At 42.6% G+C, this 12,961-nt stretch overlaps 1 protein-coding gene across 1 annotated transcript in view; it reads right to left on the bottom strand.

The window, feature by feature from the left end:
- Nucleotides 1-44: 44 nt before the first annotated feature.
- LOC139541189 (xenotropic and polytropic retrovirus receptor 1 homolog) overlaps nucleotides 45-12,961 on the bottom strand; it is a 117,660-nt gene continuing 104,743 nt past the window's right edge. The window contains exons 12-15 of the mRNA XM_071345562.1: nucleotides 5,225-5,391; nucleotides 4,992-5,131; nucleotides 4,642-4,863; nucleotides 45-4,422 (exon numbers count right to left, since the gene is read on the bottom strand). Coding sequence (XP_071201663.1) covers nucleotides 4,362-4,422; nucleotides 4,642-4,863; nucleotides 4,992-5,131; nucleotides 5,225-5,391 — 590 coding nt within the window. The 3' untranslated portion in view covers nucleotides 45-4,361. The remainder of the gene's footprint in view (nucleotides 4,423-4,641; nucleotides 4,864-4,991; nucleotides 5,132-5,224; nucleotides 5,392-12,961) is intronic.

Below are 12,961 nucleotides of genomic sequence, written 5' to 3'. Positions count from 1 at the left end.
TTTTTATTATGGAATGAACAAAATAAAAAAGCCAGAGCCAGGGCGACAGTTTAAAAAAATATGCGTGGTTTATAAAACCCAGATGTGACAGGATCACCAAAGTGTATACAGAAATACAAATGAGACCATCATTAAAACCATCATAGTACAGTGTTATACACTCAACATTTACAATCTACTCTGTAAAAGGGCTATTGTAAGACATTTCCTTTCTTGTCTTTTTAAAACACAACCACATAACTGATATTTTTATCAGTTTTCATAACGCGTTCAAAGTACATCCATGTAGTTACTATAGACACCGTTAGTGTTCTACTTTAGAAAGGGTACAACAACATCAAGAAGGAAGTAAAGATGCAGAGACATCAAGCACATAACATGGGATTTAGCAAGCAGTAAAATCAACAAATCATTGAGAGGTATTACTCACGAGAAAATGTGATGTCAGGGCTTGCGTATGATTCAGGTCTTAGAAAAAAACTATACAAAGTAACCCTCAATGTCAAAGGGTTATCACTTTCTAACCATATCTTGACATTAAAAATGGCTCAGTTGTACATAAATTAGTGAATAACTGCTAAGCAGTCATATGCATTAGAATGCTTCCAAGGTAACATCTTAGGAAACCATTAATATAATATCTTGTTAGTGTCATCACTCACTTGACTGAGGGTTGTCAACCTCTAGTCCCCTCCCTCCAGTAGCCCTGGACGCAAACCCTGAGGATGAGGGAGCCAGGAAAAAATATGGAAACACCAACAAGATACAGCCAATCACAATCCAGGTTCACTTTCTACTTTTTCTCTTCTTTTTTTAACAAACACAATTCAACAGGTTTTACACTTAAAGAATGCAGGATTGTGAACAATCAAAATGCTCCTCAACACCTGGAATACTGCTTGTTCTAAAGCTAAATGAAAAACAATGTATGTAATCAAAAATGAACAGTACAGCTAGAATAATCCGTATTCTCCAGATAATTAAAACAATCATTCAGATATGTACAATGGAAAACAAAAGCAGCATGCAGGCAAGACAATTGTCAGAGTGATACTTGGAACAATCTCATGAAGTTGGGAGGGAGAAGTTTGTGGTCTCTGACAAAAGATGACAGTGTTCAAGTTTTAGACTAGATTAAACAGAGTGTGTGTGTGTATCTGTGTGTGTTTTGAGGGGTAGAAGAGCTCTCCATCACTTCAAAAGGACTGAAATGCCAAAGGCGACCTTGCAGCAGGGTGCTCTTTGGTGGAAAGACTGGTTGACTAGCCTGTTCCATATTTGTAGTGAGTGTGGGAAGAAAGTGGAAGCACCTATTCTTCCAACAAAGAGGACACAATCAGTAGTTAGATAATTGAATTGTGTGTTTTGTGATAGTGGTTTCTATCACTACCAGACTTCATTGCACAGCCATAATTGCCATATGTCTAACTGCATCATCACCACAGTAATGGAAGAAATCTATATCAAAGGCACACGACATTGTGTGTATTTCTTGTTGTTGATGGTGCTATTACACATTTACAACATTTTGTAGCCTATGAACTTTGCAATTTAAACAAATATTTTGCGCTGGGACCCCAACTGTCATTTCTCATTAGACGCGTCAACAGTCTAAATAATAAAGAAAAGCTAAGAGAAAGGCAAGACAAGCTCATGCTGATTGATCAACACAACACTGTACATCAACTACTGCATTGTGTAAACACAGTTGAGCCCCAGGGTGAAAGAGAGAGGGTGTCACACACAGGGAGTGGGGAGAAAGCAGTCAACAACACACTTATCCTTCCTTTGAAAAGCCACGAGGTCCACGATAAGGGGCTTACCCGCTTCAAAGTTACAGCCGATAGATTGTGCTTGAAAATGATAGAAGTAAAGCATGCATGTAACAAAATGAACAAACAAAAAGAGCGCTAACAATGGATGTCAGTTGAACAATTTCCATGGGGTTCTTTTTCTTGGCGAAACCAAGTAATAAAAAGTACCAATGTTAATCAAGGAACAACATACATTAAAGCAAAATCATGAGTTTTGTTGATGAGTGCATTGCCATAAAAGCATGAGAAACAGACATGTACTGTAGAATGAGTTGATAATTGAAATCAACCTCACCTTCAACATCATTTTTGGGCACTGAGACTTGAAACTGTGAGCTAACCCAGTCCTAAACAACAGAGTAAATACTGCAGGCCCTACGACCCAAGGAGGACGGGCCTATTTATTCACGGCTATCTGATCTGAGAACTACTGTTTCACAGCAAAGTCTTTCCAGGATTAAAGATCACTTGACACAGCAGGTATACGACTCACTCACTTGGTCCCTGTTCTAGTCAACAGGCCTGACAAACCCTACCACTAAAAACCCTGACACATGCAGAGTCCCAGGGCCTATGATACTGTACATGACACATGCATGCATATATTCAAAAGAGGTGATGCAGCAGCTATGTTGTAAAGTTCGTAGATATTTCAGAGGAAAGATGACAGAGATCAGGGTGTGGACTGTTATTTGGATTGTGAAAGTGCAGACATGACAGATGAGGATCTCCTGTTTAGCTAGGGCATCCCTCCTATGGAAAACCCATCTCAGCAGACGAAATCAATATCCTGTGAAGATGCCACATGACCTACTTGGGCGGTATTACAGTCAGAGGAACCCCAGTGAAAAGCCCTGATCACTGTCAGCTGATCTCGCTCCACTACTTCTGAGAAAGCAGAACAACAGAAAAATACAAAGTGCCCCACACAATCAGTAGAAAACACTGCAATCGAAAATGGTCACAGTGCTGTTTTAGTTGTTGAGCAATAAAAAGAGAGAATGGGATAGTATTCTTAAAGGGTAGAGAAATGCACGAGACTCTCAGACATCTCAACTCAGCTGCACAGTAGAACAAAACAGACTATTCTTCTCAGGCTAGCTAGATTGATGCTACGCCAGTGAACAACATTCATTAAAATAACGCTTTAGCAGAAAAGCAAAGTACAGTTATGAACATGTAGGGCACTTGAACTAAGCTAATTAGATAATTGATTTGTTTGTTTTTGAAAAACTTTGAAGTTGTAACATGGGCTGGCTAACTGATCTGTGGGAAAAGTTTATATGAGAGGGAGAATGAGCCACCTGAAGTGTTCTTAGTCTTCTACACAGGACAAGAGGGGAAACAATAGCTTTTAGAAAACATGGCACAAGTCTAATTCAACATTCCCACCATTGAGAAACACATACATATCATTGCACAGATGCTTGAGCTATTCTCATTCTTCTAAATAATACATGGAGTACATAATAGTGCACATGAACAAATATACAAAGCAACTTTCACAGACTAAAATATGTTTAAATTATATTTTTGTACAAGTTGTTTTTGTTTGTTTGTATTAAATGCACTTTTCCTGCAAGTGCCGCCAGGGTTTTACACAGACTTTATTATTACAACTCAATAAACAAAATCAACCCAGTAAGTGGAGTAGAAAAAGAAGCAACAGGTTGAAACCAGTTGATGTTGTTGATATGCTGTGGTAAATGTTGCGATCCAGAGTCCATGCTCAGGCATGTTATTATTATTAGTCTTTTTGATAAATATTTCTTCTCCCTGTTGATCCTAATATAATAAATGCATGTAAACAGTCGTTTGTTCTCTAATACATCTCCAAAAATGGCAAAGAACTACAAAAACAAATATACAAACAAAAAGTATCAACATAAAGTCTGTTAAAAAATAAAAGTACTCATAGGAAAATCCCCGTGCTTGGTGGGTTTTCCAAATATGTTCCTGTGTGTATCCCTCTTTGTCTGAATAACTCAAAACTGTGTGTGTGTGTGTGTGTGTGTGTGTGTGTGTGTGTGTGTGTGTGTGTGTGTGTGTGTGTGTGTGTGTGTGTGTGTGTGTGTGTGTGTGTGTAATCCCATCTCATCTATACCAATATCATATACTGAGATTGTGCTTGAATAAATTAATCTGTTTGTGTGCCACTGAATTGTTGTGTGTTTCTTTGTATGTCTGTATGTATTAGTGTGTATGTTTGTGTCTGCCTGCGTGTCTCTGTGTCTGCCTGCATGTCTACCTGTGTCTGCCTTCGTGTCTATCTGTGTCTGCCTGTGTGTCTATCTGTGTCTGCCTGTGTCTGCCTGTGTGTCTATCTGTGTCTGCCTGTGTGTCTATCTGTGTCTGCCTGTGTGTCTATCTGTGTCTGCCTGTGTGTGTGTGTGTGTGTGTGTGTGTGTGTGTGTGTGTGTGTGTGTGTGTGTGTGTGTGTGTGTGTGTGTGTGTGTGTGTGTGTGTGTGTGCGTGTGCGTGTGTGGTGTGTGTGAGGCAGCTCTGTGATGGAGTGATCACTGGGGTTGTAGAGCTGGTGCTTTGGGCTCAGCTGAAGGCCTCATCATCCGTGTCCTCTATCAACACCTTGGTGTCCTTCTTGGATGATCTGGATGAGAGAAGGAACAGACACATGGATACTGTCAGACAAGCACAAGGCTAACATATACCAATTCCTGGCCATGTGGCCATAAGTTATGTGTATTTTTGGTGTGTGTGTGTGTGTCTGTGTGTGTGTGTCTGTGTCTGTGTGTGTGTGTCTGTGTGTGTGTGTCTGTGTGTGTGTGTCTGTGTGTGTGTGTCTGTGTGTGTGTGAGGAGGTTCTTACTGAGAGGACAGCAGGGGGCGCCGCAGGGACAGGCTGTAGCTGCGTTTCCAGCTCTTCTTGCCCTGACGGTTCCTGACTCCGTCCTCCTGGTCCATCATCTGCTCCAACAGCGTCTGGTCGTCAGCGTTCAGCGGAGCCACCGAGATGTCCCTCACGGCACGGAACTCACCACAATTATTCAGGTGCTCATTCTCCAGACGGAAGAAGTTCCAGACAAAACGCCTGTGTGTGGATAAAGAATGAGGTATAACATAATGAGCAGAGAGAGAGAAAGAGAGAAAGAGAGGGAGGGGGGGGCAGAGAGACAGAGAGAGAAGTAGTCTGTCCAGCTCTGTGATACTGTAACCCACCTGAACACCTCTAGAGGAGCCAGAACGGTGGCCACGATGTCTCCCACAGAGGGGATGTTGGTCATGGTGGTGAGGGAGATCTGGATGGTCCAGGCAAAACGCAGGATCACGTCCTCTATGATGGCACAGTAGTAGTACGCCTGGAAAATATAACGGAGAAGTCAGGTCAGAGGACGAGTGTGTGTGTGCCGTGCTGTGTGTGTTTATGCAGGTTATGTGTGTGTGATGCTCACTTTCTGTGGGTAGACAATCTCCTCCCTAAGGAAGGTGTTCTCCCCTGCTCCACGGTCAAACAGGCCCCAGTCCATCTTCAGGTCCCAAATCAGAGTGTACAGGGAGCTGACGGCTGAGAACACCATCAGCAGGTAGAAGAACATGTCTGCATCGGAATGCTTTTGTTCTGGGAAGCCCAACACAAAGCAATGAGTCCATCATTAGTCTGTATACCGGTAGTTAAATAAAATAAATAAATACATTTTGCCCAATCTGTGTGCATATACCTTGATAATTAAGAATAACACATAAGTTGCCTGCTTTGAACTGCGGACAGAGACAGCAGCTTGTGCATACACGTTCGTCTCTGGTCTTCACTATCCCCACCAGAGGGAGAACTTCTACCATAAGTATTACATTTACTGAGACAGGTTACCATGGATGGAAAATGTCATGCTAATTCTTAGTAAACTATTCAGAGGCTCTTGAAACAACATGTTGATGTGTCCTTCAGTTTGGCAATTCACTACTAATAAAAAGTATATTTATTATGTTCTGATTTCGTCTTGAACATTGACATCATGCCAGTTAGAATTTGTAGTGGTAAACAGCTCTGCAGTAGTGTCATGTTGATTTCGCTGTGTCATAGCTGTGTATTTTGACTGGGCCAGACTCCCATGCTGCTCCAGCGACAGCCTGAATGCCTGGGGGATTATTGATGACTGAGGTATTCTAGTCTGATCTGCCTGGGCTCTGGGCTCTGGGCTCTCCCCCGCTGTGACAGAACAGTGTGGCCTGACACTGAGAGACTCACACACCAACAGGACACCCAGGCCTGGAAGACACGTCACGCAATGTGACACAACCACTCTTATGACAACTATTCACACCCAACTATTCACACCAGCCTCCTTTACCCAGGTGGAGAGTTCTGACTGAACTGAAATTGACTATGGTGAATCCCCTGGGTAAGTCTACTGTGCGTCTTAGAATAGTCTGTTGTATTGTTATTTTTCCCCATGAAGGAATATGACCAGTAAGTAACAGCAGGTGTGTGTGTGTGTGTGTGTATGTGTGTGTGTGTGTGTGTGTGTGTGTAGGGTGTCAAAAATCACATTTTATTTGTCACATGACCGAATACAACGGGTGTCGACTTTACCGTGAAATGCTTATGACTCCTTCCCAATAATGCAGAGTTAAAACATTATAATAAAACTACAAATAGTTACACAAGAGGAATAAAATACAGAAGAATGAATCTATATACAGGGAGTCCTGTTCCAGTACCAGATCAATGTGCAGGGGCACGGGGTATTAGAGGTAGATACAGTGGGGCAAAAAAGTATTTAGTCAGCCACCAATTGTGAAAGTTCTCCCACTTAAAAAGATAAGAGAGGCCTGTAATTTTCATCATAGGTACACTTCAACTATGACAGACAAAATGAGAAAAAAATATCCAGAATATCACATTGTAGGATTTTTAATGATTTTATTTGCAAATTATGGTGGAAAATAAGTATTTGGTCACCTACAAACAAGCAAGATTTCTGGCTCTCACAGACCTGTAACTTCTTCTTTAAGAGGCTCCTCTGTCCTCCACTCGTTACCTGTATTAATGGCACCTGTTTGAACTTGTTATCAGTATAAAAGACACCTGTCCACAACCTCAAACAGTCACACTCCAAACTCCACTATGGCCAAGACCAAAGAGCTGTCAAAGGACACCAGAAACAAAATTGTAGACCTGCACCAGGCTGGGAAGACTGAATCTGCAATAGGTAAGCAGCTTGGTTTGAAGAAATCAACTGTGGGAGCAATTATTAGGAAATGGAAGACATACAAGACCACTGATAATCTCCCTCGATCTGGGGCTCCACGCAAGATCTCACCCGTGGGGTCAAAATGATCACAAGAACGGTGAGCAAAAATCCCAGAACCACACGGGGGGACCTAGTGAATGACCTGCAGAGAGCTGGGACCAAAGTAACAAAGCCTACCATCAGTAACACACTACGCCGCCAGGGACTCAAATCCTGCAGTGCCAGACGTGTCCCCCTGCTTAAGCCAGTACATGTCCAGGCCCGTCTGAAGTTTGCTAGAGAGCATTTGGATGATCCAGAAGAAGATTGGGAGAATGTCATATGGTCAGATGAAACCAAAATAGAACTTTTTGGTAAAAACTCAACTCGTCGTGTTTGGAGGACAAAGAATGCTGAGTTGCATCCAAAGAACACCATACCTACTGTGAAGCATGGGGGTGGAAACATCATGCTTTGGGGCTGTTTTTCTGCAAAGGGACCAGGACGACTGATCCGTGTAAAGGAAAGAATGAATGGGGCCATGTATCGTGAGATTTTGAGTGAAAACCTCATTCCATCAGCAAGGGCATTGAAGATGAAACGTGGCTGGGTCTTTCAGCATGACAATGATCCCAAACACACCGCCCGGGCAACGAAGGAGTGGCTTCGTAAGAAGCATTTCAAGGTCCTGGAGTGGCCTAGCCAGTCTCCAGATCTCAACCCCATAGAAAATCTTTGGAGGGAGTTGAAAGTCCATGTTGCCCAGCAACAGCCCCAAAACATCACTGATCTAGAGGAGATCTGCATGGAGGAATGGGCCAAAATACCAGCAACAGTGTGTGAAAACCTTGTGAAGACTTACAGAAAACGTTTGACCTCTGTCATTGCCAACAAAGGGTATATAACAAAGTATTGAGATAAACTTTTGTTATTGACCAAATACTTATTTTCCACCATAATTTGCAAATAAATTCATAGAAAATCCTACAATGTGATTTTCTTGATTTTTTTTCCTCATTTTGTCTGTCATAGTTGAAGTGTACCTATGATGAAAATTACAGGCCTCTCTCATCTTTTTAAGTGGGAGAACTTGCACAATTGGTGGCTGACTAAATACTTTTTTGCCCCACTGTATATGTGCATAAGGCAGAGTAAAGTGACTAGGCATCAGGATAGATAATAACAAGAGTAAAATAAGAACAGAGTAGCAGCAGCCTATTATGAGTGTGAAAGTGTGTGTGTGTGTAAGGGCTGTCTCTCTCCTCATCCTCGGACGAGGAGAGGAGAGAAGGATCATCAGACCAAAATGCAGCAGTAGGGAAATAAGCCATCTTTTTATTTAACACGACGATGGCAACACGAAACAAAACACTTTCAAATATACAAAACAAGAAAACGACGTTGACGAAACCTGAACATAAACTTACATAACTAAACGTAAACTCACGGACAGGAAACAGACGACATCAAAATAAACGAACAGCCAAACAGTCCCGTATGGTACATACATTCGACGACACAGGAGACAATCACCCACAAACAAACAGTGAGAACACCCTACCTAAATATGACTCTTAATTAGAGGAGAACGCAAAACACCTGCCTCTAATTAAGAGCCATACCAGGCAACCACAACCAACATAGAAACAGATAACATAGACTGCCCACCCAAAACACATGCCCTGACCTAAACACATACAAAAACAACATAAAACAGGTCAGGACCGTTACAGTGTGTGTGTTTGGGGATGTGTTGTGTCTGTATGCTTGTGTGTGTGTTATGTGTTTGTGTTCATATATAGTGTATGTGAATGTGTGTGGGTTTTGTGGTGAGTGACAGTCTAGTGTGCGTGAGGGAGTGTACATACAGTGTGTATATATAGTCTTGTGAGTGTGCATAGAGTCAGTACAAAATAGAGTCAATTCAGATAGCCTGGGTATCCATTTAATTAACTATTTAGCTGTCTTATGGCTATTTAGCAGTCCTATGGCTTGGGGGTAGAAGCTGTCTCGGAGCCTGTTGGTCCAAGAGACGACGCTCCAGTGTGTGCATGCATGGTTGTGTGTGCACTGACAGACTGTCAGATACACAGTCTGACCTGACCACACACAGACTCCAGCAGGGCTGAGACAGGGACAGTGCCAACCGTCATGACCAATGCCTCCCACATACTGCCACCAGAGCGCCAGGAAAGTAACAGGGGACATTTTTCACCGAGAATTACATTGGTCCCTCTAGCCCTGCTCTCACTCTACAGTGGGTTCTGCATCAGGCTACCTCATCTAGTACCGTGTCCCCGCATTAACCCAATATTAATAATATTATAAATATTTCCTGATGAGATTTATCCCTCAAACTTAAATGTTTTACGTCTCCTTTAAAAAAGTATTTTTGATATGTTCACAGCAGGCAATTGGGATTACATACATTATACATTACATACTCATTAAAGTTTGAAGGACAAACTTGTGTCCCAAAATGTGTAAATCCGGAATGAAGGAAAACTGGAGCATCCTAACACCACCAAACTACTGCATCAACAAACAATTACAGATACAGATAGATTGTACAGGTGCCTCAAAGCTGGGAGCGAGAAACTGAGAAATGACAAAGCGAAATGACAAAGTGAAAACAGGTTTTTAGAAATGTTTGTAATTTATTATAATAAAAACCTGGAAATATCACATTTACATAAGTATTCAGACCCTTTACTCAGTACTTTGTTGAATCACATTTGGCAGCGATTACAGACTCAAGTCTTATTGGTTATGACACTACAAGCTTGGCATACCTGTATTTAGGGAGTTTCTCCCATTCTTCTCTGCAGATCCTCTCAAGCTCTGTCAGGTTGGATGTGGATCGTCGCTGCACAGCTATTTTCAGGTCTCTCCAGAGATGTTCGATCGGGATCAAGTCCGGGATCTGGCTGGGCTACTGAAAGACATTCAGAGACTTGCCCAGAAGCCACTCCTGCTTTGTCTTGGCTGTGTGCTTAGGGTCGTTGTCCTGTAGGAAGGTGAACCTTCACCCCTGAACATTCTGAACGTTCTGGAGCAGGTTTTCATTAAGGATCTCTCTGTACTTTGCTCCGTTCATCTTTCCCTCAATCCTGACTAGTCTCCCAGTCCCTGCCGCTGAAAAACATCCACACAGCATGATGCTGCCACCACGATGCTTCACCGTAGGGATGGTGCCAGTTTTCCTCCAGACGTGACGCTTGGCATTCAGGCCAAATAGTTGGTTTCGTCAGACCATTGGTTTCATCAGACCAGAGAATCTTGTTTCTCATGGTCTGAGAGTCCTTTAGGGGGATTTTGGCAAACTCCAAGCGGGCTGTTATGTGCCTTTTACTGACGAGTGGTTTCCGTCTGGCCACTCTACCATAAGGCCTGGTTAGTGGAGTTCTGCAGAGATGGTTGTCCTTCTGGAAGCTTCTCCTATCTCCACAGAGGAACTCTTGAGCTTTGCCAGAGTGACCATTGGGTTCTTGGTCACCTCTCTGACCAAGGCCCTTCTCCCCCGATTGCTCTGTTTGGCTGGGTGGCCAGCCCTAGGAAGAGTCTTGTTATTTCCAAACTTCTTCCATTTATGAATGATGGAGGCCACTGTGTTCTTGGGGATCTTCAATGCTGCAGAAATATTTTGGTATCCTGTGTCGGATCTCTATGGACAATTCCTTCGACCTCATTACTTTTTTGCTCTGACATGCACTGTCAACTGTGGGACCCTATATAGACAGGCATTTGCCTTTCCAAATCATGTCCAATCAATTGAATGTACCACAGGTGGACTCCAATCAAGTTGTAGAAACATCTCAAGTATGATCAACGGAAACAGGATGCACCTGACCTCATAGAAAAGGGTCTGAATACTTATGTAAATAAGGCATTTCTGTTTTTGTTCTTCTAAATGTGCAAACATTTCTTAAAAACTGTTTTCGCTTTGTCATTATGGGGTATTGTGTGTAGATTGATGATATACATATACATATACATATATATTCCAGTCCGTGACATTGCTAGTACTGAAATGTATTGAAAAAAATATCTGGATTATGTTTGCATTGTTTATTTATATTGTATTATTGCTAGGTATTACTGCACTGTTGTAGCTAGACACACAAGCATTTAGCTGCACCTTCGATAACATCTGCAAATCTGTGTACGCGACCAATACAATTTCACTTGATTTGATATGATAGATCTGAAATCAAAACACTTTGAATATGATCACATAAGATACCACTCGTCCATCACTAAGCCTTTCTGGTTGGCCTGAAGGGCTCTGTAGGACTGATGTCCACCAGGGTCTAGTCTAGTGTGGGTGGCTAGTCATTGATCTGGAGCTCAATAGAGGGTAACGGCGGTCACTTGCTTCTGTCACGCTCACTAAATGTTTGTGTCTAGCAGGCGCCTAAGCGGTTAAAAGACATTTAAGAGTGGGACGTTGCCATGACAGGCTCAGGACAGGCCTCCTATTGAAGGTAATAATCAGCACCTGGGAACCCGGGAAAAGCAATCATCTGTCTTTGGGTTGTTATCTGCTGCGGTGCTGCCTGCCTGGGCTGTCTTGTACTGCTGTTCAGGTGATAAAGAATCTATTACCTGCCTGCCCCATCACTTTCACCACCCCCCTCTCCTCACAGAGCCTATCCAATCAGACACTGAGACCTAGCAAGACAAACAAAGGTTATTGATTCAGGGAAAGTGGTCTCGTGTTGAATTCACATGGCTGATTGGTAGTGAGATAGTGAGCCTGTGTAGTGATATTAGTACCTGCCTGGTTGGAGTATAATTTCTATTGATATGGATTTACATTACAGATACCGGTAGTTATATCTCAACTCAACCTGCAACTGAATATGATGCTTGATCATAATAGGCAGCATGTCCCAGAGAGATAGTGTTGTTGTAACAGGGTTGAGGCAGAGTTCAGTGGGTATCATGACCCTGTTAGTTGGTTTGGGGAGTGTTAGAACTTTGAGCTCTTTCCTATGCAGTGGTTCTGGCAGCTCCGTGTGTCCATAGACAACTAAATCCTACTCAGTCAGCAAGCCATGGCCTGGCCCTGAGTCTCATCTCTATTCCAGCAGCATCCGCCAGAGATGTGTTTCGCCGCAGGAAGGTTATTACAGCTCACTCTCCTCGAGCAAGTCCATCCTCTTCCCCTCTTCCACTGCTGCCATCCCTCTTTCCATCCCTCCCTCCCTCCTCTCCTTTCTCCTCTTATATCTGATGATCCTTCACATGAGTTCAACTTTTTCTTTCATCTTCATTGTCGTTTTACTCTCACCTACCTCGGCAGGTCTATTATTCCTCTTTAGCGTTAACACTTTTTTCATATTAATATATTTTTAGTCTTAGGAACATTTTCCCTCTGTCTCTCACCTAGTCCATGTCTTCTACCTGATCCATTGTCCCACCCACACTCTATCGGCCAATCATTGTCTTTCCCACCAGACCAATTCTGCTATTTTATGTTTTTTGCGCGGATCTTAATTAACTGTTGTTGTACATAATGTTTCCACCATCGTTTCCTATGGCTATAAAGAGTATCTGGACATCAGAACAGCGATTAATAACCTCGATTTGGATGAAGATTTCTACTTCAAAGAGTCAGAGGCAAAGGACATACTGCTCACCCCAGACCATAATCTCTGAGCGTTGGAAATGAAAACGGCGGCTTAAGAGAGGCCGACGTGCGGGCACCCTGATGAAACAATCACTGGAGAACAAACGAGTTCCGTTCAAGACTTTCCTATCAACGGGACCTGAACAACTGTTATATCCTATGTTTCACAGAGTAGTGGCTAAACAAGGACATTGATAATATACATCTAGCAGTTTTTTCTATGCATCAACAGGACACACTGGCAGCGTCGGGTAAGTTCAAGGAAGGAGGTGTGTGTCTCTTTGGTAACAACAGCTTATGCGCGATCTCTAATATTAAGGAAGTCT

This window comes from Salvelinus alpinus, chromosome 16 (assembly GCF_045679555.1).
Source record: "Salvelinus alpinus chromosome 16, SLU_Salpinus.1, whole genome shotgun sequence".
Classification (NCBI taxonomy): Eukaryota; Metazoa; Chordata; class Actinopteri; order Salmoniformes; family Salmonidae; genus Salvelinus; species Salvelinus alpinus.
Note: the sequence above shows the minus strand (reverse complement) of the source record. Positions and strands in the feature narration are given on the sequence as shown.